The sequence below is a fragment of the Corvus hawaiiensis genome, chromosome 21 (genome assembly GCF_020740725.1).
Source record: "Corvus hawaiiensis isolate bCorHaw1 chromosome 21, bCorHaw1.pri.cur, whole genome shotgun sequence".
NCBI classification, from domain to species: domain Eukaryota; kingdom Metazoa; phylum Chordata; class Aves; order Passeriformes; family Corvidae; genus Corvus; species Corvus hawaiiensis.
In genome coordinates, this window is record NC_063233.1 from 6058812 (window position 1) to 6084248 (window position 25437).

The window sequence follows — 25437 nt, forward strand, 5'->3', positions numbered from 1 at the left end:
TCACGTGGCGGAACGGGTGGGACGCGGTGCTGTAGCAACGGCGCGGCCGCCATGGCCAAGCAGTACGACATGGTCGAGTGTCCCTTCTGCGACGAGGTCTCCAAGTACGAGAAGCTCGCCAAGATCGGGCAGGGCACCTTCGGGTGAGTGCCGCCCCGGCCCTGGCCCTCCCCGGCCCGGCCCCGGCCTTCCCCGGCCTCAGGCCTGCAGCCGGGGCCCAGCCCCGCGGCCCATCCGCGCCAGCCCCGGGTGCTCCTTGCTCCGGTGTCCTTTCCCCGGTCACCCCTCTTGGCTTCAGAGAACCAGTGTGGCTCTTGGGCCCTCTTTTCCCCAACCTGAGACTCCGCTCTCAGTTGTGGCAGAGCAGAGTTAACCTTGAAAACAGTTATGGTGGGGACCTGTAACTTGGCTCCAGATGTTCACCTTGGCTCCACATGTGCAGCCTGGCTCCAGATGGGCAGGTTTTTGCTCAAAATGTGCTACGTTATTGAAAATCCTTGCAAGGCTGCAGGAGTTCTGGGCTCTCTGTTGGTTCAGTGAATCCTGAGGGCCTTTGGCTCGGAGGGAATGTGGCTATATTGGCTCAGCACAGAGTTCTCTGTATGGTGCTTTAGTGTGTCTTGTTTGGGCTTGTTCCTTGTCAGGAGCACCTGGCTCCTTTCTCCTTGTGCTGATGCCATGAAGATTTTTTGCCTTTTCTTTTACACCCCTGTTATACCTTTTTACAACTTCTGTAGTCTTAGTGCTTTTTGCCTACATTCTTAGACTTGTTTGTTCAGCTAAGAGACCCAACATTTTAGAAGCTTCATAGGTAGAAGATAGTGTGCCCCCAAGGTCCTCTCCAGAACACATTCTGTAAACTAAGATAAAACCATCCAGGGGAAAGCTCCTTGGGGAGGGGGGCTCATTCAAGCCTCTAATTGGGGAATGTTTGATAGATATGCTAATTAGTAAGACCTATAATGTTATACCAGATCTTTTGGGGGTGTGCATTGCGGGGTGCATATTGGTGCATTCGATCTGGATGTAGTGTGCCTAAGGATCCTTAAAATAAATACCAAGGTAAAATCCCTTTTTCCCTTCTAACTGTGTTTGACTCTTGATTTTAAGACCAGGAAAAGGCATCATGAGCTGCTCACAGATTTCTTTCTGGTTTTTTTTACAGGGAAGTTTTCAAAGCCAAACATCGCCAGACAGGCAAGAAAGTAGCACTGAAGAAGGTGTTGATGGAAAATGAGAAGGAAGGGGTAAGTGTGGGGCATGGCTGGATTGGGCCTGTTGTCAGCTGGGCTGCAGAGGCACATGGCAGCATTGAAGGGACTGGGCTGCATGGGATGTCTGCTGGGAAGTGATGCTTCCCATGTGTTTCTTCTCCTCTGGGAAACCCCAGCACAGGGCTCCACACTGGCTGTGTTTGTGAAAAAACTGGGTGATGTGTGAAGCACATGCTCAGGGGTTGGGGAGAGAGTTAACACCTTAAACAGCGAAGGTAGCAGCCAGAGAGGCTGTTCTGCAGCTCAAGCTGGGCTGTATCATGTCCTGGTGTGAATGTGGAAGCTGAGGAGAAGAGGGCAGGACCTGCCAAGATGCATGGTCACACCTCTCCTGTTCTCTAGGCAGAGATGGCCTGGTCTCTTGCACCTCCAGTCTCCATTCTCTGTTTCTCTTTTCCAGTTTCCCATCACAGCCTTGCGAGAGATTAAAATCCTCCAGCTGCTCAAGCATGAGAACGTTGTGAACCTCATAGAAATCTGCAGGACCAAAGGTACTTTGTGGGGTCTCCCTTGTGTTAATGATGGCTTTTTTGAGCCCTGCTGAGCAGGCAGGTGTCTTGTGCTGGGATTGGGATGGTCTAGCTGAGCACGGGCCTCTGTTCCTGCCTGTGACATCGGGTGACAGGTCACTTATCTTGGAAAAGAGTTTCTAAATGAGTCAGGATGTTGCTGAAGCTCGGCTGGAAAAAGCTGTTGTAGTCCTGCCAGGATATGCCTGTGCCATGGCAGTGAATGCTGCCTGTGCTGGGATACTCCTTTCTGAGAGGCTTTAAATGAGCCAGCACTGGAGAGACTTTGGAGCAGAAGCTCCTGAGCCTGGAGCTGCCTCTCTTGGTTGGCTTGTGATGGTTTGTGGCAGCTCTGAGCTGATGACACAGCTCCAGCTGAGGCTCACTCAGCATCTCTTTCTGTGCATGACGTAACTGCTCGTGCTGGGAGGACTGGGATTCCACATGGGCAGTTCTGAGCTGCTCTTCCACCTCCTCACTCCCACCTGGTGCCATGTGCCCCCACTGCTTTGCAGGCTCAGCACACCTGGCCTGGCTCTGCTTCCAGTAAAACTGCTATATAACATTTGCTAGAGTTTATACATCATTCTCTTACATGGATTTGCACTGGAAAAATACTTTGGAAAGTGACAGCTGGTGTTACAGGCTGCCCTTCCCTAGCCAGTCATGTCAGTGAAATAAGAACAAAACTGGCCAGTATCTGGTGTTTTTTAAAAAGTCCAGTCACTGAACGGGCAGAAATCTGTGGCCTAGGACTGGGAAATTCAAGTTACTTCAGTACTCAATTGTAGATTAATTGTGTAGATTACTGTCTGCATAGGTATGAGTAAAAACACCAATGACAAGTTAAGTTTTAATTCACTGTGTGATTAAAAGAGCTGTGATGATTGAGTGTCTGGCATACCAAAAGTAAATATTTTTGTAGACATGTCATTTGTTCCCTTTTTGCTTATGTTTTGTTTGTATTCCAGTTTTCATCCAAATCTACCTTGACCTCAGTTTACAATAAAGTAGAAATGTTTCATTTACCGTTCTCAAATGTGAGGCTTTTCTCTTTTTGCCTTGGAAAGGTGTGTTTGTGCTGTGTCCGTGTGAGGAGCTGCAAACCCAGGCAGGCACCCTCCTGGCTGGAGAGGAGAGCAGTGTGCTTCTGTGGGGGCTAAGCTTTTCCAGTTGGAGATGCTGATCAGCAGGTTTTGCTGAATACAGCTGATGAAAATCAGCCTCTCTTTTTAATAACATTTTGCATGTGTGCTCTAGGAACAAGATTGAAATCGATTGCTTCACTTGAGGTCTGCTGTCATTGACTTCAAATTGCAGTTGGAGTTTTATGTCAGTTTGATCAAGATCAGTCCATTTTTGCAGATGCTGTTTGAGGTTGCAGGAAATCTCACTTTTTAATGTGAGATTAGGCAGATTTTCTGTGTTTCTGCATTTTTCCCAGGGCTGTCTGTGGGTGCCTCCTCTATTGCTGGTGCTTGGCTGGCAACCACGGCTTGCAAGGAGGAAACCTCACAGCCGTTTTGTGCCCAGAGCAGCACGAAGTGAACCTTTCAAAGGTTGCCATGCTCTTTCCTTGCCTATCTGATGACATCCACTGCACCAGTCCTCATCTCCTGTTCTTGTGTTGCTAGTTTTGCTTAGTTTTTCTTTAGGAAGGACCTTGAGGCCTGCAGGCTGTCTGGTTCTCTGTGTTCCCGTGCCCTGAGATTCTGTGTAGGGGGTGTTGTATGAGCAGCAGGGTGGTGGGAGGTAAGAGGAGCTATGACCTGGTGAAAGGTCCTTCGCTGACAGCCCCTCTGTGCCTCTCCTGCAGCCTCTCCATACAACCGGTGCAAGGGCAGCATCTACCTTGTGTTTGACTTCTGTGAGCACGACCTGGCTGGCCTTCTCAGCAATGCCCACGTCAAGTTCACACTGTCAGAGATCAAGAAAGTTATGCAGATGCTCCTGAATGGACTTTACTACATCCACAGGAACAAGGTAATGGGACAGACTCCTGTTGTGCTCAGAGGTGGCTTTCCAAGGAGCAGATGTCTTAGTACAGGCTTGTTTTCCACTTCTGCAGCCTGAGCATTGTGCTGGCCCCAGGCACCCAAGGAGGGCACTTTATTCACTTAACTCTTCAATGTCTGTCCTTGTACAGATCTTGCACCGAGACATGAAAGCAGCGAACGTCCTTATCACACGGGATGGAGTCTTGAAGCTGGCAGACTTTGGGCTGGCTCGAGCTTTCAGCCTGGCTAAGAACAGCCAGCCAAACCGCTACACCAACCGCGTGGTGACCCTGTGGTATCGGCCCCCAGAGCTGCTCCTAGGTAGGAGGAGCCCTAGGTGGGCTCTGCCGGCTTCTTGGCCCTTCTCGGCCCTCTGGGAGACTAACTCAGCATCTCCGTTTAGGGGAGCGGGACTACGGCCCCCCCATTGACCTCTGGGGCGCAGGCTGCATCATGGCAGAGATGTGGACCCGCAGCCCCATCATGCAGGGGAACACGGAGCAGCACCAGCTCACCCTCATCAGCCAGCTCTGTGGATCCATCACGCCGGAGGTGAGGGTGAGAGCAGGGATGAGGTGTGGAGAGCAGGAGTGTGGGCAGAGTCTGGGACCAGGCACTCGGGCCTCTTCCCTGCCCTGTGTGCTGGCTGCTGTATGCTCCCAGCAGTGGAGTGTGCCTGCTGCTGCTGGCAAGGAGGCTTGAGAATCTTGTAGCCTGTGTTTTGGGGTTGTCACTCACACAAACACCCTAAATATCTGCTTAAAGAAGAGTGGGGGTTTTTATTCTCAGGTGTTTTGCATTGGTCACCTTGAAAAGCCTCTTGAATTCTGTCTTGTGATTTGCAGCATCAGCTCAGCTCTGGTGTGAGCACCCGGCCCCTTCTCAGCTTCTCCTTTATCAGCAGCTCGTCCTGCCCTCTTGTGGGGAGCAAGCTGAGGGATCTCAGCCCGGACTGGGATCTGCGGGATGTTGTGCTGGCAGCTGCAGGGTCCTCATCCTGCTGTCACATTCGTTCTGTAAAGACACTGGATGCACTTTCTTTGGCATGTAGATACCTGCTGTGGTCTCTTCCAGATCTAGATAAGTGCTGGTGATTGCAGCAGACTTTGCTTTCTAAAGATAAACAGTGCCACATCCAGGTGATTATTTAGCAATCAGTTCTGTCACTTTATCTTTCTGGATGTGGTAGCTGGCTTGAACCATGCTGTCCAGTACTCCTTTTGTGGGGGAACCAGAAATCTTGGAGCATTGTTTCAGCACCAGGAAGACTGCCCTGACTTGTCCACATGTCTCCAGGCATAAGTGCAGCCTTTAGTGCCTATTTGTTGCTGTGAGAACAAGGTCTGCCAGCTTGGAGGTTATAAAATAGAATTGTTACTTCAGCAGACCTCACCCTGGTTTGCCTGAGGGTGTTTGAATCAAAAATGGCTTGTCCTTTCCATAACTATTTCTTGCCAACGCCTTTTCCTGCCCCTTCCCAGGTTTGGCCGAACGTGGATAAATACGAGCTGTACGAGAAGCTGGATCTCCCCAAGGGGCAGAAGCGGAAGGTGAAGGATCGCCTCAAGGCCTATGTCAAAGACCCCTACGCGCTCGACCTCATCGACAAGCTGCTGGTGCTGGACCCCGCCCAGCGCATTGACAGTGACGACGCCCTGAACCACGACTTCTTCTGGTCGGACCCCATGCCCTCAGACCTCAAAAACATGCTGTCCACTCACAACCAGTCCATGTTTGAGTACCTGGCCCCACCACGCAGGAGGGGTGGGCACATGCCCCAGCAGCCGGCGAACCAAGGCAGGAACCCAGCTGCCACCAACCAGACTGAATTTGACAGAGTGTTTTGACATCCGGTAGGGTCCTGGCTGGGCTTCCCTGCATTGATCGGAGATGTCCTGGCGAGATCTTTTTGTCTGGGAAAGGACTTTTTTCAAGGTGAAGTGACTGATGGCGTTAACAGATCTTGGCCATCTCCTCTCGGCCACCTCAGAACTGTGTGACTTGGGGAGGTGACACCTGTGAGCTTGACATTGTTTCCTTGCAGTTTTGTCTCAGAACCTGATTTTGTTTCCCAAAAGTCTGTATTGGTTACATTAAACTTGCAGATCAATTGTTACGGACCTGGTGATGGAAAAAGTGTCTCCGTCCCTGCTGGGGCTCTTGGCAAATTGTGTGGGGACTGGCAGGACTGGGAGTAGCTGCCCTGCGTGGAGATGTCTCAGCTCTCTTGGTCTGTTGTAGCTCCTGCATGGAGTATCCTCTGAGCACTGAAGTGTTGATGTAGGACAAGGCAGGTGCTTTTGAGTCATCAGATGTGCCTTGGGGAAGGCAGAGTCACCCTAGATAGCATGACTAGCTCTCCCTGGAGACTGGGATCTAGCCTAAAAAAGGGCTTATTGAGGAAATCAGGGAGGTGGCAGGCAGAGCTGGATGCTCCATGTGGCCAGGATTTACAGTGGGAATCGCTGGTCTCTGTGACAGCATGTGGCATCCATGCTTTCTTCATTGCAAACCACGATTGGGAGTCATATTGGATGCACCCAACCCGCTGTGGGCAAGCACTGGCCTGTGCCTGAGGTGAGACCTGCCCTCCTGCTGTCTGCAGGGATTTCAGGATAGCGTGGCAGGGCTGGGCACACTGTGCTGGGAGCAGGGGGACACTCATGTGTCCCCTGCTCTCTCCTGGAGCTCTTTGCATGAGAGACTACAACAAGACCACTGCCTTCTTTGGGTGCAGTGACTAGCCTGACACACTGGGATGACCTGTGCACACCTTATGCCAGAACTTGTCAGGATCAATTCATAGAGAGCAAGTGATCCTCCACAGCTGCTCTGTTTCCCATGGCTGTCAGCTGTAGCCAGCCGTCTTCTCCCTGAACCCCATGGATGGCAGATCCCAAGAGTCAACATGGGCAGCTGGTGATAGCATTTGGCACTTGGTAACTTGTCTGTTAACAATAAGTGACAAAAGCCGTGTCGTGCGTAGTGTAAGGTCGTGTGAGGAAGCAGTGGTGAGTGGGGCTGTTCTCAGGATAAAAAATGGGCATGATAAAAGACATGTACAAGGTACCTCTGTCTGTCTTGGTTTTGGGCTCTGAAACAGTGTCTGTTTGCGGGGGGGACGACTTTATTTCTTTGGAAAAATAGTCGATGATGAGCAATAAGCCAGTTGACTTGTGCCGTTGTGGATAAACAGGGTCCTGTCCCAAACAGCTGGTGTGAACCTCCTGTCGCTGTGCTGCCTATGGACACAGCAGTGCCTGCACGACAGCACCTGGCCTTCCCGAGGGCACTTCGGGCTCGGGCACCCTAAGCCCCCTGTCCTGCTCCTGGGCAGCCGGTGGTGGTGGGGGAGAGGGGAACAGCGCAATCAGCGCGGCGTGGATGAGCGCATCAGTACCGCTGCCACGAGCAGAGGAGGCTGCTACGGGCAGCCTGGGGGCTCCGCCGGCACCGAGAGGGGGCGGTGCTGCCGGGCGGGGGCTGCGGAGCTCCGGGGGGGGTCCCTGTGCCCCGGCTTGGGCGGTGGAGGCTGTAGGGCCATGTGCCTGTGCTGACGGCTTGAACGGCCTCGAGATGGGTTGTGCCTGATGCTACGTCCTCGTCCTCTCCCTGTCCCGCTCGGGCCCCCCGTGCCCCCCGTGCCCCGCCGCGGTGCCGGGACGGTCGCGGGGCGCCCGCCGTTCCCGCCTCCCTCCCGGTGCGACGTGGCGCGCGCCGCCCGTTGCAAAGATGGCGGCGGCGGCGTCCGGGGGGGGGGGGGGAATGGGGGGGCGGCCCCGCCCCTTCTCTCGGCGGCGCGCGCGGTTGGCGCGGGGCGGCGCGCGCGCGGCGGGGATGGTGGCGCGGGGGCTGCGCGCGCTGCGCGGGGCGCTGCGGGCCGGGGGGCGCCGCTTCGGCACGCGCCCCGCGCGCGCCCCCGCCATGGACTACCAGGTACTGCGCGGGGCCGCGCACCGGGCGGGGCACGGGGCCGCGATGGGGCTCCGGTTCCGCGCGGGGCGGCAGAGACACCTCCCCTCCCGACCCCCTTCTGCCGCCGCCTCCCGCAGCCCCGGGCCGTGCCGGCTGCCGCGCGCCACGTGTCTTCGCTTCCTGCTCGGGTCACCCCGCAAAGCGCCGTGCCCCGTGGCAGCACGCGGGTGAGCCCGGCCTGCAGCGGCGGCCGCTCCGGTAGCCACGGCGTGTCCCGGCCGCACGCGGCTGCGCCTGCTGTCGTGGGGGGGTGATGGCGGTTCCCGGCGTGGAGCTCCCCCCGGGCGGGCGGGAGCGGTCCCGCTCCGCAGAGCTGGAAGCGCCATCGGTGCCAGTGCCACTGCCCGGTGGGCCAGGGTCCGGCTGCCTGGGTGGAGTGTCCCCACACTGGGGACGTGGGTTGGTGCCATGCCAGGTCCCCCGTGCAGCACACGGCGTTGCAGCGCCAGGCTCACGTCCCCTTGGCGTGGGTTTGGCGGGCTCGGTGACCTCTTGTCCCAGGTGCCCCGTGCAGGTGCAGCGTTGCTGCTTCGTTAGCGCCGCTCATTAAGCACCGGCAGGATGGGTGCGCACTGGAGCGCGTCCCGCTCCCGCCGGCGGCGACCTTGTCCCACTGGGCAGCCGTGGGTGCCGGCGCTGGGCTGTGTTGTGCCCCACCGCGGGGCCAAGGGGCACCTGGGGAGGGGCGGGTAACCTCTGGCCATAAGTAGCCTGTCCCCGTGACAAGGTCTGGTGCTGCCGGCACGTTTCCGCGGCACCATGGCGGAGATGCTGCCGGCGTGGGTGACCAGTGACACCGCCGAGGGGACTGAGCCTGAAGGGGTGGGTTAGGGTGCAGCGGGGTCTGGGCAGACTGGCCCCTGGCTCTGTGGGGGTTGGCACGGCCCCAAGGCTGCGGTGATGGGCACCATCCTGATTACCCTGGGGGTCTTTCCAGGATGCAATCCGGATGCTCAACACCCTGCAGACCAATGCCAGCTACCTGGAGCAGGTGAAGCGGGAGCGTGGTGACCCCCAGGCCCAGCTGGAAGCCATGCAGGGCTTTTTGGAGAGGAGCGGACTGAAGGTGAAGAGCTGATCCCCGTCCCTGTTCCCCCTGTCCTGTCAGCAGTGCCACCATGCTTGACACTGGCTGCCACGGGGGTCTCACAGGGTGGTTGAACTCTTACAGGTCGAGGACCTGGATCGACTGAACATCATCCACGTCACGGGGACGAAGGGCAAGGTGAGGCGGGTGGGCGGTGCTGTGGGGGATTGGGGGGCTGAGGGGGGGCTGCTGGTGTCCCTTGCTCTGTTTGCCCCTGCTCTGGAACAGGGGGTTTAACACCTCTGTCTCCTCAGGGCTCAGCATGTGCCTTCACTGAATGCATCCTCCGCAGCTACGGGCTGAAGACGGGCTTTTACAGGTGGGCATGGGGGTCAGGAGGGTTTTGAGGGGCCAGTGGAGCTGTGCCTGACTCTTCCTCCTGCTCTGTACCCCCAGCTCCCCTCACCTCGTGCAGGTGCGCGAGCGGATCCGCATCAATGGGCAGCCCATCAGCAAGGACCTCTTCAACAAGTACTTCTGGCTGGTCTATAACCGCCTGGAGGAGACCAAGGTGGGGGCAGCAGGGTTTGTGGGGGTGGTCCCTCCCTTGGGTCCCCTGCTCCCAGGGCCATGTGCTCACCCTCACCCTGCTCTGCCTGGCAGGACCCGGTGCATGCCAGTATGCCGGCGTATTTCCGCTTCCTCACCATCATGGCCTTCCACGTCTTCCTGCAGGAGAAGGTCAGTGGTGGTGGCCTCCAGCTTGTGACAGAGATGTCAGGTTGGTGGGGACCTCAGGGAGGGGGGATGTGGGATCCAGCCCGCACTTGGGGCAGAATTTGTGTGGGTCAGGCTATCGTGGCTGTAAACGGGATGCTGTGCCAGGTGCATGATTCTCCCATACATAGCGGGGTGTGCTTAGGTGTGTGTTTGGAAGGGGTGGTGGCAGGGACCCATCTCCACCCATATCCCTGAATCCATGGGGACATATGCTGCTGGTGGCCCTGATGGCTCCAGTGTCCCCGTATCCCCAGGTGGACCTGGCAGTGGTGGAAGTTGGCATTGGCGGCACCTATGACTGCACCAACATCATCAGGTAGGAGCTGGCAGGGCTGAGCCTATCCCCAGGGCTGCCAGGGCCTGATGTCCCCACAGTGGAGGGCGGAACAGCAGGGAAACTGCCGTGCTGCATCCCCAGGGCACCGGTGGTGTGTGGGGTCTCCTCCCTGGGCATCGACCACACCAGCATCCTAGGGGACACCATGGAGAAGATCGCCTGGCAGAAGGGGGGCATTTTTAAGGTAAGGAGACCTGGTCTTCTCTCTCTTGTGTTTTTGGGGTGTGTTCCCCCATGTTCCTGAGCACCCCCGTGTCCCTAAGCACGCCCATCCTTCCCAGCCAGGTGTGCCGGCATTCACCGTGGCGCAGCCGGAGCGGCCGCTGGAGGTGCTGAGGGAGCGAGCCCAGGAGCGGAAGGTGAGTTGGTGGCAGGGGCGTGGATGGGGGGTGCCCCATGGCGGGGGGCTCAGCCTCCTCTCCCCGCAGTGTCCCCTCTACCTCTGCCCAGAGCTGGATGACTTCGAGGAGGGCTGCCGGGCGCTGGAGCTGGGGCTGGCGGGTGCCCACCAGCGCTCCAACGCCGCCCTGGCCTTGCAGCTGGCGCGGATGTGGCTGCAGCGCCGCGGCTGCCAGGGTAAGGTGGGGGGACGGGGACAGGGGGCCTGACCCCACCAGGGCCCCTGAGGTCTCAGTGGGATACCTGTCCTCCCTAGCTCTTGGGGAGCTGAAGGAAGTGCCGCCGAGCACCGAGCTCGTGGGGAGGCCAGTGCCAGTGGCGCCTGCCTTCCGACTGACTGATGCCATGATTCAAGGTGCAGTATGGTCATGCTGGGACCCCCCATCGCCATGTCACAGGGCTTAGCGGGGCCACGCTGGACCCCAGCCACTGCCATGTGTGCTGGAGGGCACAGTCTGCCCTACACTGGATCCCCATGGGGGTGCTGGTGTTGGGGAAGGTATGAGGGTCCCAGCCATGCCCTGTGTTCCCCCAGGCCTGCGGGACACAGAGTGGCTGGGCCGGACTCAGGTGCTCTCCCATGGCCCTGTGACGTGGTACTTGGACGGAGCTCACACCACCAGCAGCATCCAGGCCTGTGTCCGCTGGTTCCACCAGGCCGCCCTCAACCAGGACAAGCCCCATGAGTAAGGAAAGGATGCAAGGGGAGGACGCACGTTGTGGGGGTGTGGTGGTGGTGCTGGAGGTCCCCTGGGGGCATGGGCCACCTGCCCTTTCTCCCTGCAGTGGTTCTGAGGTGCGTGTGCTGCTCTTCAATGCCACAGGCGACCGGGACACGGCGGCACTGCTCAAGCTGCTGGTGGTGAGGTTTGGGGGGCACGGGGGGGTCACTGTGCCTGGATGCCTGGATTCTCTGCCTGTCTTGGGACCCATTTTGCTGTGGGTGCAGGGAGCCGTGAGGTGGAGCTGGCACCCTGTCTGTCTGTCTGTCTTGTCTGCCCACCCTGCTGTCCCGGGGTGTATCCCACCTCAGCTCCCCCCTGCAGGGGTCTCATAGCCCTGGGTGTGGGGAAGGGACTTGGATCACCCCCTGCCCCATCCCCTGTAACCCCACTGGTGTGGGACTGGTCCCAGTGGAAATCCCATGGGTGGGTCCTGAGGGTTCCCACAGTGCTGATTCCTCCTGTCTCTGCAGCCCTGTCACTTCGACTACGCTGTTTTCTGCCCCAACTTCACGGAGGTGTCGGTGGCCAACAACGCAGGTGAGTGCTGGGGAGACAGGGTCTCCCACAACCCCCCATCCTGATCCTTCCCCAGCTCCCCCTGCAATCCCTGACTGCTGTCCTCATCACTTCCAGACCAGCAAAACTTCAATGTGACGCTGGAGAATGCCCTGACCCGCTGCCTGGAGAACCAGCGGACGTGGACAACGCTCCTGGAGGAAAAAGTGGGCCAGGACCCCTGGCTCCCATCTCCCCTGTGGGTGGGGGGGCTGCTGCAGCCAGCCCCTACCCGAGGCTCCCTGCTCCTGGTGCCCCCAGCCCCACGACCGCTCAATTCCCCAGCCCTCGTGTTCCCGTGCCTGGCCCAGGCGCTGCAGTGGGTAGCACAGGGCCGAGACCCCCATCTGGCAGCCCCCACAGCCTCGGGGGCTCACCCCCACCCCGCAGCCAGCAGTGGGGCTGTGCTGCTGCGGGAGGCAGCTGTTGTCCGTGTCCTGGTAACCGGCAGCCTGCACTTGGTGGGGGGGGCCCTGCGGCTGCTCGACCCTGCACTGTCCCAGTAATGGGGGACAGGGCTTTGCACCTCTGTTTACTTGAAGCAACAGTTTTGCCCCCATTGATGCTCAGAGGCATCTGGAGGGTACGTGGGACCTCCCCACCCCATCCTGGCATGGCTGTTTTCACCCCAGTGCCTTTTGCCTGTGCCCTTCCCGGGACACTGTCCATGGGGGGATGTTCCTGGCCTCCATCCCCTCCCTAGTGAGACTGACTGGGGGGACCCCCACGGTGTGGGGGGCTGCCTCAAGCTGTGATGAGGTCCCAGTGCCTGGGGGGCTGGTAGGTGGGAGCCTCAAGCTGTGGCAAAGCTTGGCATCAGGGCGCGATTAATTTAACATAGGGAAGATTTTTATTATTGATAAGAGTTTGTAACTTGGACAGGGAGCTGGGGGCGTGGTGGGTTCTGCCCGTTGTTCTGTGGGAGGGCAGCAGCCTCGCACCATCCTCCACAAATAAACCTCTTGCTGCTCCCAAGGGTGCCTGCTGCCTTCTAGGGGGGATGCAGGAAGGGCACGGGGGTCACCCCAAGTGCTGGGGCATGTCCAGGGGGCACCCACTTCTTCCCCCCCCCATTTGATGGGGAGCCTTGTGGGAGGCTTTGGCAATAGCTGCTCTTTCTGCCTCCCCACTGCAGCGGGGGACCCCAGAGGGGTTGCAGGGTGCCCCCCCCCGGTGTGGGCTGCCCTTGGGGGGCCAAAGCATTCACTGAATGAGTAATGGAGGCCCCCTCTGGGCTCGGCCTGAGGTTTGGGGCAAAACATCAGCTTAGTGGCACTGGGGTGGGTCCCTAAGTCCATTGGCCGGGGGCTGCGTGGGCTCAGGGGGTCCCGGGGGCGTCAGGCCATGCTGCTGGTAGAGCAGGGGGTGCTCTGGGTGCTGCCGATGCTGTGGTTGGTGCTGCTGCTCTCCGAGGCCGGCGCCGTGCTGGAAACCGGCTGCAGTTTGGAGATGGGACCTGGCTCACACCGCCCGCCACGGGGAAACACCAAGGGGAAACCACACTCAGGGCAAACAGTGGTGGCCTTGGCTCAGCCCCGTGGGACCTTCCAGCCCTCATACACAAACCCTCAGGGATCACTCCCCAGCTGGCCCCACAGTCCCTAGGATGGAGATGAGCATGGGGCACCAGGAGCAGGAGTGAGGACAGATGGCAGAGGGGCCCCCAGTCAAGTAGGAGGGACCCTGAGGAGCTGTAGACACCTGGAGCAGGGTTATTCCCCTGTAGCATTGCCAGGACTGTACAGATGAGGGCAGTGGAGCAGCCTGGCTCACCTGGGGACTTTGGCCAGGAGGGATAAATGGGCAACCCAGTAAGGTACATGCACGTGGCACCCCCATCCCACTACGGGGGTCCCCAGCGGTGGTGGATACTCACGGGTGTGTGAGTAGATGTACCAGAGCCCAGCAGTGAGGAGTGCCCCGATGAGGAAGGCACCAAAGGTGATGCCCAGGACAGCGGCCAGCCCCAGCCCACGGTCTGTGGGAGGATGAGACTGTCAGCACTGCCACTCCCATTCCCACTGACCACCTCCCTTGCCCTGAACTCACAGCTGAGCGGCCGCCAGGCATCCTTCACTGTCACCTCCAGGACCTTCTCGAAGATAGTGTCGTTCTGTGGAGGTGGAGGTTGGGGTGAGAGGGGGAAGACGTGCACCCCTATAGGGTGACAGAGCTGGGGGCCCCCAAGCTTTTTGTGGACTGGGGAATGCTGCTCCTGGATCCATCACCCAATGGTGTGGGACAAACCCATCAGGCTGCTACTGCCGATGGGGACCAGCATGGTGGCATCACAGGGTGGGGGGTTACACTGACCTGCAAGCCAGCCTTGCACTTGAGCATGGCAGAGAAGGGAATGTGTCCATCCTCAGGAATGGTGTAGGTGAAGCGGAAGCGCCAGACCTTCCTCCCATGGCTGCTGGGAGGGCCCTCCAGCACGGCCACCCCAGCGCCACGGGCCTCCCCACCCTGCACCAGCAGCACTGGCTCCTTCCCTGAGGCCACCAGCCAGCACTCCTTCAGCTGCAGGTCAGCTGGGTGATCCATCCACCGCATGGACGCCTGCGTGGGGTGGGAATGGGGCACACCGTCATGGTCACTGGCCCAGAGATGGCTGGACTGCCCAGCCTGGGCACAGGGACAGTGGCAGTACCTGCACAAAGGCCTCCTTGTTGATCTCCAGCTCCGTCTGTGGTGCCTCGAAGGCAGCGGTGGGGAAAAGGCGCAGGAAGAGCTCCCGCGGGATCTCGCACTGGAAGCCCACCTGCAAGAGGGAGCAGCACTGAGGGGGCACCCAGCACCCAGCCGACAGTGACACTGGCACCTTCTTCCACCCCTGGGCACGGCGGGAAACCCAGCCCTTACCCGCACACTCCGGAGCACTGCATCCTTGGCCAGGCTGAGGATGAGCTGCAACAAGGCAGAAAGGTTGGGTCAGTCAAGTGGTCCCCATTGCCAGGGTCTGTTTTCGGGATGGGATGGGATGGGATGGGATGGGATGGGATGGGATGGGATGGGATGGGATGGGATTGTCCCACCCACACACTCCCCCTCCATCTCAGCCCTGGGATGCAGTATGATGTTTCCAGCCATGCAAAAGCAAGGAGGTCCTGGTGGAGAAGCCCCAATGGCAATCACTGAAGCTCTCATGGTCCATCAGTGGGGCTGGGGGCAACATCCCCAGCCAGCCCCCCTCTCACCTCATTGTTGGCATAGCCCCTGCCCTCCAGTGAGGTGCCACAGTGGCTGAGGGGGCTTTTCAACATGAAGTGGGTGGCATTTTTCTCTGCCTGGCAGCTGATGTCCCTCAGGGTGATGTTCACCACATCCTTGATCGGCTGGGAGGAAAGCACACTGTAGTCATCCACTGACTGGAGACAGTCCTGTGCCACCCACCCCAAGCACCCAGAGGAAAATGCAACTTTTGAGTGATGTTGGTGGACATTGGGACCCCTCTCCACACTCCTCACCTCCAGGTAAGACCTGATGATGACGATCTCCATGGTTTCATCTGTGCACTTCCAGGGCTTGAGTGTGAGCAGTACCTGGTGGGGCAAGTCTGGGGGCTGTGTGATGACAAGGGGGGTGGTTGTCACAGGTGTCTTGGCCATCTCTGCAGGACAGGAAGATGAGTGGGGGGCTGAGTGGGAGTGGTGGGAGCCCCCATCCCGCCCAGCCCTGGGGTGCCGGAGGCCTCACCGTGCCCCTGGATCTCCAGGCTGATGTGGGTGCTGGCAGGGATGGCAGAGTAGGATGCAATGACACTGTAGTTCTTCTCAAAGGCTTTAGCGATGAGGTCCTGCTCTGTGTCAGGCAAGAGAACCCCAGGGAACAGCGTTGGGAATAAGGGCACCATCCTGTAACTCCCAGAGACCTGCAGTGAGGAGGAAAGGGGGGAACCATAGAGGGGCTAAGTGGAGACCGGATAGCTGGGGGTGCATGAGGCAGGGTTCATCCCAGTTATGAGGGCTTGCAGCAAGGGGGCTGCCACTTCCTCATGTCTAATGTCTCCAAGTACCCTCCTGCCACCCTCCCCATGCCACCAGCATCTCCTGGGCACCTGGCAGACCCCTTGGTGGGGGTGGTGGGGAAGACACGTTCCCCTCAGCCTACCAGTAACTGGATGTAGCACTTCAAGGAGAGGGACCAGGTGAAGTTGGCCTTGCTCTGCAGGATGAGCATCTGGTTGCCGACAGATTTCTCGGGACAGCTCAGAGACAGGTTCACCTCTTTGATGGGGGAGCTGCAAAACCACAAGACCTCCCTTCTCAGCATTCTCCACCAACAGGTCCCACAGCCAACTCGGGATGTGGGGCTCTGCCTTTGAGACACCCTAACACTTTCCCAAGCATCTCCAAGCATATCCCACCACCTGTCCCACTGCTGGCACCGTGGTACCTGGGCTCCGACTGCAGATGGATGATGTGAGCAGCCCTGGAACTCTGGGCGTCACTACGTGAGCAGCTCTTCACCCCATGGAAGAAGACCTCAGTCTCAAGGTGCAGAATGGCATTGAAGTGCTCCTGGGGAATGCATTCTGGAGGGCTGCGGGCATCTGTGTAGGCGGTGGGGTCATCTAAGTCAAACTGGGCTCAGGGGGTGGGGAGAGGCTCAGGGCCAGAGGCATCAGTCCCCATGGCATCTCCCCGGGGAAGGTGCTTTGCCCTAGGAGGTTGTTACCTTTCTGGAGCAGGAAGATCATTGCTGCCCACTCCAGCCCCCCAGTGCTAGCCCCAGCCTCACGCACCTTCTCCCAGGTGGAGCTGGACCCTGCGGGGGTCCTGCAGCTCACTATATGATGTGATGCCCCCGTAGGTAGCCAGAGCCCAAGTCAGCAGCTGCTCCTTGCTGGAGACCATGGGTGGCTCAGGGTTTGGTGCTCCGATGGTCTCCGGGCTGAGATGGGCATCCTGTGGGCCAAGTGACAGCCTAAGCCAGGGTGAGGGGCAAGGCACATCCCTCCCTTACACAGGCTGGCATGGGAAAGCAAGGAAACCTTTCCCCACAGTGTGCAGGGTACACATGTGAACCCTAAAACAGGTGAGTGTCCCTGGAGCCTGGGCTGGGGGTCACCCTGGATGAATGGGGATTTTCGGGGCCATGAGCTGGGAGCAGCAAGAGCAGCCAGCGGCACGTGGAGGGCTCAGCCCACTTTATTATTAGCCACAAACAAAGCAGGAGGTTTATTTTGCTAACAAAGCGCCTGACCCCGGCTCAGCTCACTGGAGCCAAACCCCATCTCTGACCTTCCTCCCGCCAGCCGGAGGAAATGGGAGCTTTTTCCAGCCCTGTGCGTCATTCCCTGCCTGGCCAGCCCAGTGCTCGGCGCCGCCAGCAATGGTCAGGAGCATCCCCTCCTCCCTGAGGCACCACAAGCATCATGTCTGGTAATCAGGGGGACCAGTGACACCCTTAAACACCCCCATGGATGGCCCCAGCCCTGCTTCCCCCTGGGATTGCTGCCGATGGTCTGTGGCACTCACGGTGCGGATGATCAGGTTTGAGCACGGGGAGGTGATGCTGGCAGAGCAGCGGGCGCAGAGGAGAACGAGCACTGCTGACCGGCTGCAGGTATCATCTCGTGGAGTGGCTGTTACCATCAGTGGGACAGGAGAGGCCTGGGGTGGAAGAGAGAGTGTCACCACCATGCCACCAAGCCTCAACTGCTGTCACCTTCCTGGCTGCCCCCTGGAGCCAGAGGGAGCAGGGAGAGACCTCAGGCTGGCCCTGAGGATGAGCCATGCAAGAGGCAGCCATGGGTGGGTTTAGGGGGCAGGGATGCCACATGGGTGTGTACCCACACTGGCAGGGGCAAACACTCCCTGGCTCCCCTAAGCAAGGGACCAGCGGTATCCCCACCTGGAAGATGGTGGTATCCCCACACCGGTGTCCAGGACACCCCACATAATGGGGTCTAGGCACCCCCTTCTTAGGGACCAGGGCATCCTTGAGTTAGAGACGAAGTAATCTCTGCACTGGGTACGAGGATGTCACCCCTCTGTGGACTGGGGTATCCCCACACTGAGGACTGGAGCATCCCTGCACTGGGCTAGGGCATCTCCACCCTGGGCACTAGAGCATCCTCACTGTAGGTACTGGGATGTCTCCCACTGAAGACTGGAGAATCCCCACCCTGGCCACTGGGACATTCCCCTGGCAGGTTTCCCAGCCCTATCCCAGCATGGTGCAGCTGCTCCAGGCTCAGGTGCAGAGATGCCTGGGCACAGTGGTGGCACACAACATTCCTTGTGGCTAGCACTCCCTGGTTGCCTCCAGCCAGAAATCTGGATGGGGAAGTCAAAACTCCAGGTGCTAAATTTGGCAACTGCTGCCTGAATAACAGCTCTCAAAGTTCTGAGCCAGGCAGTGGGCAGAGAAAACCAGCCGGGGACTGGGTGGGTGGATGCTGTTGCCAGTGCCGGGCACAGGGCTGGTGGGATGAGGCTGTGGGCATCCCGGCCTGGCCATGGCCCCGTGGCAAGCGTGGGTGGCCAGGGACCCTGGGTGGCCCCGAGCGCTGGGGAGGAGCTGGTGGCGGCTGTTTTTCCTGCCGCGTGTTTTGTGGCACTCCATTGTTTGGCTGCGTGAGTGGCGGGAGCCTCGGCGCTCCCCACCGCCGCCTTTTCGGTTATTTTTTTCTTTTTCTTCTCCTTTTTTTTTCGTCGTGGGGATCTGCTTATAGAAAGCAGCTTCCAGTAATTCTTCTATAAGTGGAGCCGCGTCCCTGCCCAGCTTCCCCTGCGCGCCACAGGGCTCGGTGCCGCAGCCGTGACATCAGTGCGTGTCCCCTGTTGCCGCTGGTGACAACCCCGGGGCACCCCCAGCCCTGGCACTTATCCAGGATGCCAAGGCCAGGTCACACCAGGTTAGGCCAGAGGAGTCCTTGTAAAACCGACCCTCCCCAGCGCCTCCTGGCCTGGCTCCCCCTCTGCTCCAAAAGCAGAACTGGGAGAACTGGGAGGTGGCAGAGAGGGGGGAGTGTGGCGCCGGGTGGCCCAGGGCTGGGCCAAAATCGGGTGCTGGGCCCCAGCCAGCTTGAGAGAAGCCAGGCTGTCCTACAGAGCTGCCATGCAAACCCATGCGCTGGTGCAAACCCACCCAACAGTGCCAGCCAGTACCAGCGCCAGCCCTGCCACTGCCCTGCACCATCCTTGCCCCAAAGCACCCACAGTGTGGTTATAACCCCTCAGTACGGCCATGCCAACATTGGCAGACAGGTTTCTGCTTGCCACTCCTTCCTCCATCCCTCCCTTCATCCCTCCTTCCATCTCTTCCTCCATCCTTTCCTCCATTCTACCTTCCATCCCTTCCTCCATTCCACGTTCCATCCCTCCCTTCCGCCCCAGTGTGGTCACCGCTGGGTACCCGTGGCTCTGCTCAGGTCCTGAGCCAGAACCAGGCCACCTTCCCCAGGGAAATGGAGTGTCCTGAGGTGTCCAGCACAGGAATATCTGCTTGGCAGCATGGGCTATTAAAGAATTTGTCTCTAAAGTCTTTAAAGCCCCATCAGGGGCAGACATGCCCATGGCTGTGCTTGGAGGAGAAGCTTGGAGAAGGTGCCATGGAGGAGGTTAATCCAGGTCCTTTCACTGCTCCTTAGTTAGAGGAAAGTGTTCACAGCTGGGACACCCTGCCTGCTGAGGACAGTGACAGGGTGACAGTGCTGTGGTGACAGTGTGAAGTGACAGTGTAAGGAGATGTTCTGGGGGGATGCACTGGGACCCCTCTCGCCCACCTTGGACCACCTGACGCTGAGGACATGGACTTCATGGCCAGTGTCCAGGGAGCTGTTGCTGACGCAGCCCCGTGGCACCGTGCTGGTGGCATAGGAGAGGATGATGGGTGGCTCCGCTGTCACCGGCTGCAGGTCACAGCCCTCGGCTCTCCCGGGGCCTGGGAGGAAAACAAGAGACTGTCAGTCCCCGCCGCACGGATGTGGGGTGACACAACACGGGCTGACACGATGCGGGAGGGGGTTGAATGTCTGCGCCAGCGCCGGCACTGCCCCTGCAGCCTCAGCCCCCGGCCCGGCGTCAGCACGGCCCCACCGCCAGCACAGCACCCCCGGGACCATCTGCTACGTGTTTGCTCGGGGCCCGTCTGCCACCGCCAGCCCCCTCCGCAATCACGTTAATGACCCTTGGATCCGGGCTGGAAAAATCCACTGTCCCCGCTCGGCACTGCCGCGTGCCAAAACTCGCACCCAGCAGCCCAGAAGGCTGGGGCAGTTGCGGAAGCCCCCCCCCACCCCCCCGCCGCATTCCTCCGCCGCAGGAAAATGGGAAGCGCAGGTATGGAAATGGCTGTAAAGCTCATCCTCCGCGGGCGCTGAGGCGTGAGCTTTGCCCCATCCCAAAGCCCCCGGCGGCGCGCGGCGAGCGGGGCCGGCCGGCGGCTGCCAAGGGAAATCCTGAGCGCAAACAGCCATTTGAAGGCCTGATCCTGTAAATCCCCACGTGCCTCGACAGTTTCCTCTGTCTCAGGCAGCCCTGCTGTGGCCGGGCTGTCCTCAACTTGGCCCCGAGGAACCGTCTGCACCCATGGGTGCTCCCTTCCAGGGGGCTGGGCAAGATGGACCCCCGTGGTCACGGCTGGGGGCTTTCTATGGGGCAACAGTGCCTGGGATGCTGTGTTTTCCTTTGGAGGTGGCCACTGAGCTCTGTCCCTTCCCACTCCATCTTTTCCCATCCCTGGCGGCTCCAGCCAATGCACAGGGAGATGTCTGGACTGCACTCTGGGTCCACCCAGCCACCCGCACTGGACTGCGGCTTAGAGGGTGTGATGCTCCAGGTCACTGAGTTTTTAGGATGCAGCACCTGGCAAAGGGCCACTCGTTCCAAGCCATGCCCATCATAGTGTCCCTGACATGCATCTCACCATTGGGGTGGCCTGGCTGTGGTGCTGGGGTCATGGCACAGACCCCTGGTGACGCTGCTGTGGGCCCACTTATTGTCCAACGCTTCCTCCCCCCAGAATGGCGGCCGTGTGGCCGGCAGCATCGGGAGGAAGATAAACAGCCGCTTATCTGGGCGCCACAGGCTGTGTCCCTCTTCCCTTCCACTCCTGCCCTGACGGCACTGGGCATGGCTGTGTGGCCTCAGCCCTGCTGGGCAGAGGACAGGCAGCTCGTCACTCCTTGGGCAGCATCTTGCTGGGAGGTCAGGCAGGGCTGGGGGCCGTGGCTGGGCTCACCCCTGGCGCAGGGCAAGGATGCCAGTGGAGGGGATGCGGGGCAGCGGTGCCAGTTGGGCACTGTCTGTCCCTGGGGAAAGCAGCGGGCTCCAGCATTATGTCAGGATCAGATAAGGGGGCTCAGCTGGGCCGCTGGGGCGATCAGATAAGGACACTGTTATTTTTGTAGTCCAGGAAAGGGAAAATAATTAAAAGGAAGAAAGAAAGAAAATCCACTTTATGTTTTTCCAACCTGCACTCTCCCTTGCTTTGGTACAGCTGAGATCAGGGAATGGGGATGATCCCGCTGTGGCTCCCCCGTGGGTCAGGGGCTGGGGGGGCAATTCCTGGGGTTTTGGGAGCAGATGAAAGGCCTGGGCAGAGAGCAACACCGGGGTGGGGGGCACAGGTCAAGGGTGGCTCTGGCGGCACAGGATGCCCATGGGATGGGCAGCGACACTTTGGCACCCTTGCATCCGGCTGTGTTGCCTCGACACTTGTGTAATGTGCTGATCCCGGTCAGGAATGCGGATGGACCCTGCGCTGCAAACCTGAGAAGGAATTCTCATCCTCTGAGCCACTGCTGGCTGTTGGACCATGCTGAGGTGGCACTGGGGCTCAGATGATGGGGTGGATGGGTCCAGGCTTTAGGCCTGACTCAAGCCACATCATTCCTGCCACTCTCTAAGTCAGACAGGTGCCAAGAAGCCTCTCCTCAGACATGGGAGGGGACAACCCAGAACATGCTCACCCCATGGGGAGCAGTGCTGGCCCCTGTCGAGGGGGCACAAAGTCCCTCACCTCTGGAAGCTGGTTGTGTCTGTGAGACACCCTGACAATGCACCCACCAAGAGCACCCCAGTCCCACATCACTGCGCCCACCATGGACATCCCAGCCCCATAGCACTGTGCCCACTGTGGGCATCCCGGTTCCACGGCACTGCACCCGCTGTGGGCACTCCCAGCCCCAGAGGTTCCTGTGAGGAAGAAGCAGCACCTGGACAAGGTGTGAGTAGCACAGGTAGGCAGGGTGGGGACCATATGTCACAGCTACGCAGGACATGGACCATATAGCACAGATACTCAGGATGGGCACCATATGGCACAACTACCTAGGACAGTGACAATATGGCACAGTCATATAGGATGGGCCTCATATAGCACAGCTGCATAGGGACCGTATAGCTTCATCACATAGCACAGGGACTGTGTGCCACAGCTATGAAACATGGGGATCATATAGCACAGATAAATAGGACAGGAACCATAGGGACAGACACTCAGGGTGGGGACCATATGGCACAGCTATGTAGGACTCAGCCCATACAGCACAGCCCTGTTAGGGTATGTATGGCACAGCCATATAGGATGGAGACTGTCAGGGACAAATACAAAGGTGATGGACACATGGCACTGCTACGCAGGACACAGATGACATTGCACAGGCCTGTAGGATGGGGACCAGATGGCACAGCTGTGTGGTATAGGGACTATACATCGCAGACAGGAAGGACAAGACCTCTGTGGCACAACGGCACAGGATGTGTAGCATATGGCACAGTTATAGGATGGGGACTGTACAAGAAATCTACAGAGGACACAGACCTTACTGCACATCTACATAGGGTAGGGACACCATGGCACTGCCATAGGGCAGGGACAGTGGCACAGCTATAGGATGGGGACCGAGCCTCACAGTTACACAGGACACGGGACTTACTGTACATCTACAAGGATGGGAACTGTATGGCACAGCTATAGGGGACATGGCCCATATGGCACAGCCTCACTGGACAGGGACTGTCTGGCACAGCCATAGACAGGGTTGTGATATGAGAGAGTGGGCATCAAGCCTGGCAGTGGGGCCACCCCAGCAGCACCCATGAGCACTGGCCCCAAGGTGACCAGCAGGGACCAACCCAGCCAGGACACTCAGTGTCGCTGGCCCCAACCTCTCCAGGCAGCTGCTGCCTTCCCAGTTCCCTTCCCCTCTGTTGGTGGGCCATGTCCCTGAGTGCCCCAGGTCCCTCTCCCCCAGCTCCATCAGCACTGGCGTCCCTCCTTGAAATTCCCCCTGTGGCTTTGCAGGGATCTCAGGGTGGCTCTGACTGCTCTGAAGGCGGATAAGCCCCCAACTCCCACATGAGGCTTTAAGGGTTTTTTCCCATTTCTCATCCCCTGCTCCATCCCCACATCCCATGTAAGGTTTTAAGGATTTTTTCCAATTTCTCATCCCCACCTCCTGGTCAACCCCTCCATACTCCACAGTGCCGGGAAGCCACCAAAGCCACCCCAGACCCCCCGTGTGCCACCGTCATGGTCGGGACTCAGCCAGGGCGTCTTCAACACCTCCTACGCCCCGGTGACGCAGCCGGGATTTCGGGGGTCCCAGGGAGCGGCAGGGCTGTGCTGTGTGCGTTCCGGGAATCGGGGTGGGTTTGTCCCTTCCCACATCGGAGCTGCTCCCCAAAATTTCCTCTCCCGGGGGGTTCCCGGGGGGGACACTGCCTGTGCGGGGACAGCCGGGACCCCTTTGGCCACCGACCCGGAGTAACCGGTGGGTGCCGCCGCGGCGGCTGTCCCGTCCCGAGGTCCCGTCCCGAGGTCCCGTCCCGAGGTCCCATCCCGCGGGTCTCATCCCTGGGGTCCGGTTCCCTGGTGCCCCCCGTCCCCACTCACCCGGGCGGCCGAGCAGCGCCAGGAGCAGCGGCAGGAGCGGGACGGAGCGGGGGCCCATGTCCGCCTGCGGCCGCTCCCCGGGAGCCAGCGCCGAGTGCGGGCGGCGGCAGCGGCAGGAAACCGACTCCCTTCGGAGGAGGGTCCGCGGCGGAGGAAATGCCGCTGGCGGCGCTGGGGCCGGGCCGACGGGGCCGGGGGGGGGCGGAGAGGATGGATCCCCCGTCCTCCGGAGGCGCCGTGCCTCAGTTTCCCCACAGCGCCGTGCGGAGCTGCAGCTCCGGAGGAGCGCACTGGAAGCGCCCCAGGCGGGGGGAGGGCACTGGTACCCGGGGTAAGTGCAGCCAGGGACTCCCAGGGCTGGCACTACTGAGGGGAGGGATGCGATACAGGGGTTCTGGTGGGGTCCACCCACCCAAATTATTCCCGAGCTGCCCCCAGTGATGGGGATGAGGGCCTGCCCCAGGCCATGGGGACAGGCGCTGGCCCAGGCGATGGGGAAGAGGGCTGCCCCCGACATTCAGCTCCCACTGCTCCCAGCCAGCACCCTAGCAGGGCTAGTCTCAGGCTAGTGGGTCCCCCATGGCTCTGGACGCCCACTCTGGTGGGCAGGGGGAAGCCCCCGAGCACTACTGCCTGCCTTGCCTGTACCCTTGGCCCGGCCACAGACGGGGCTGCCCGGACACCCCTACCTGGCAGGTGGGCTTGGGGTCAGGAGATCCCTTGGGACAAGGGGGCCTGGGTGAGTGGGTCACGGGCAAGGGGGTCACAGCTGAGCACCGCCGAAGTGGGAGCCATGAGGTGGCTGGGGGAACCCCGGAACCCCCTTGCGCACTCCTGCCCCATTCCTCCCCACACCTCTCTGCTGGCCGAGGTGAGAGCCGGCACACAGCTATCAGTGGGGCTGAGACCCTCACGCCGGGGGTGGGCGCAGGTCCCCGGGGGTGGTTTTCATCTTGACTCACGGTTCACGGGCATGGGGACAGAACGGAACGTGCCAGGGAAGTCAGCGACGCCTGTCCCCAACAGCCAGGATGTCCCCGGAGATGTCGGTGACCCGGGGTGAGCAGCAACCATCTCCCATGACAGAGCACTGCCATCTCCTGGGGACCGCGGGGACGGGTGCTCACCCGGGGATGGGGACAGCGATGGGGACCGGGACATGGCACAGGATCCCCTGGCTCTCCCGCACCCCTCTCCCTGCAGTGACACCGCAGGACAACGACCAAGAGACCCTCGGTGATGGACACCGGGATGATGGCAACCACAGTGTGACAGAGGGAGGGTGACCATGACATGTGCAGCCCCCTGCACCCCATTCAGCCCAGCATCTTCCCCCCTTGCAGCATATGGGATGGCCTTGGGCTTTCAAACCAGAGGAAAAGCATCTAAACCCCAACACCAAGCACTAAGGGCAGTACTGGCAAGAAGGGCAGGGTCCGAGTCCCACTCCTTTGCCCTGGGGAAACTGAGGCATACTCACAGCACACTCAAAGAGGGCTGGAGGCACAAGAGAGATGGGTCTCCCCACTCCCCAGCTTTAGGCCATGGTGTCCCAAACCACACGATCCCCCCTATCCCCTTGTCTCCAGCAGCATGAGGCAACCACTCGCTGGCCCCAGCCCTGGATCGTTGTCCTGGCAGCATCCCAGCTCTGGCCGGATGGCTGCATCCTTCCTGCCCGCCTGCCTCCCCGCAGTGCCCTGGGCTGTGCTGGTGGCTCGTGGCCCTCCGAGCACGGGCCTGACTGGTGAGTTTGGGTTTTTTTCTTGGGGAGTTTTGTTTTTTCCCTGCTGGCTTCCTTTCTCCACTCTGACTCCTTGGCCTCGTGGCCTTGGCTGACCCCAGTGCTGCCGCCCCTCCTGCCCTCCCAGCTCCCTGGCTCCGTGCCCAGCTCCCAGCAGCCCAAAAGTAAGCGGTGGGGGGCCCTGTTGGGGTTGCAGCTCTGCTGCCTCCTGCCCTCACTGTGGCTGGGTATACCCTGTCCCCAAGCTCCACCGCAGCCCCTCTGCTAT

The 25437-nt window shown here is 59.8% G+C and overlaps 3 protein-coding genes across 5 annotated transcripts; 2 read left to right on the top strand and 1 right to left on the bottom strand.

The window, feature by feature from the left end:
* CDK9 (cyclin dependent kinase 9) lies at window positions 1-5900 on the top strand. Its single transcript, XM_048325896.1, has 7 exons — window positions 1-143; window positions 1166-1247; window positions 1675-1765; window positions 3600-3766; window positions 3930-4101; window positions 4184-4332; window positions 5262-5900. Exons 1-7 carry the CDS (start codon window positions 52-54, stop codon window positions 5625-5627), a joined length of 1119 nt encoding a protein of 372 aa, XP_048181853.1. The 5' UTR covers window positions 1-51; the 3' UTR covers window positions 5628-5900.
* A 1758-nt stretch (window positions 5901-7658) lies between these two features.
* FPGS (folylpolyglutamate synthase) lies at window positions 7659-12553 on the top strand. 3 transcript variants are annotated; one of them, XM_048325705.1, is made up of 15 exons: window positions 7659-7716; window positions 8693-8821; window positions 8927-8980; window positions 9097-9161; window positions 9239-9353; window positions 9446-9523; window positions 9817-9878; window positions 9981-10083; window positions 10181-10258; window positions 10328-10475; window positions 10555-10653; window positions 10834-10984; window positions 11085-11160; window positions 11494-11560; window positions 11657-12553. In XM_048325705.1, exons 1-15 carry the CDS (start codon window positions 7705-7707, stop codon window positions 12082-12084), a joined length of 1665 nt encoding a protein of 554 aa, XP_048181662.1. In that variant the 5' UTR covers window positions 7659-7704; the 3' UTR covers window positions 12085-12553. The 3 variants fall into 3 exon arrangements, with proteins under 3 accessions (XP_048181662.1, XP_048181663.1, XP_048181661.1); XM_048325706.1 differs by lacking the exon at window positions 7659-7716 and adding an exon at window positions 7797-7922; XM_048325704.1 differs by lacking the exon at window positions 7659-7716 and adding an exon at window positions 7994-8577.
* Window positions 12406-23546, bottom strand: ENG (endoglin). Its single transcript, XM_048325703.1, has 15 exons — window positions 23426-23546; window positions 19311-19468; window positions 17059-17193; window positions 16323-16485; window positions 15974-16130; window positions 15689-15818; window positions 15275-15449; window positions 15046-15188; window positions 14776-14913; window positions 14441-14485; window positions 14229-14339; window positions 13892-14137; window positions 13628-13691; window positions 13455-13556; window positions 12406-13034 (listed from the first exon to the last, which is right to left on the bottom strand). Exons 1-15 carry the CDS (start codon window positions 23481-23483, stop codon window positions 12916-12918), a joined length of 1944 nt encoding a protein of 647 aa, XP_048181660.1. The 5' UTR covers window positions 23484-23546; the 3' UTR covers window positions 12406-12915.
* Window positions 23547-25437: the final 1891 nt, after the last annotated feature.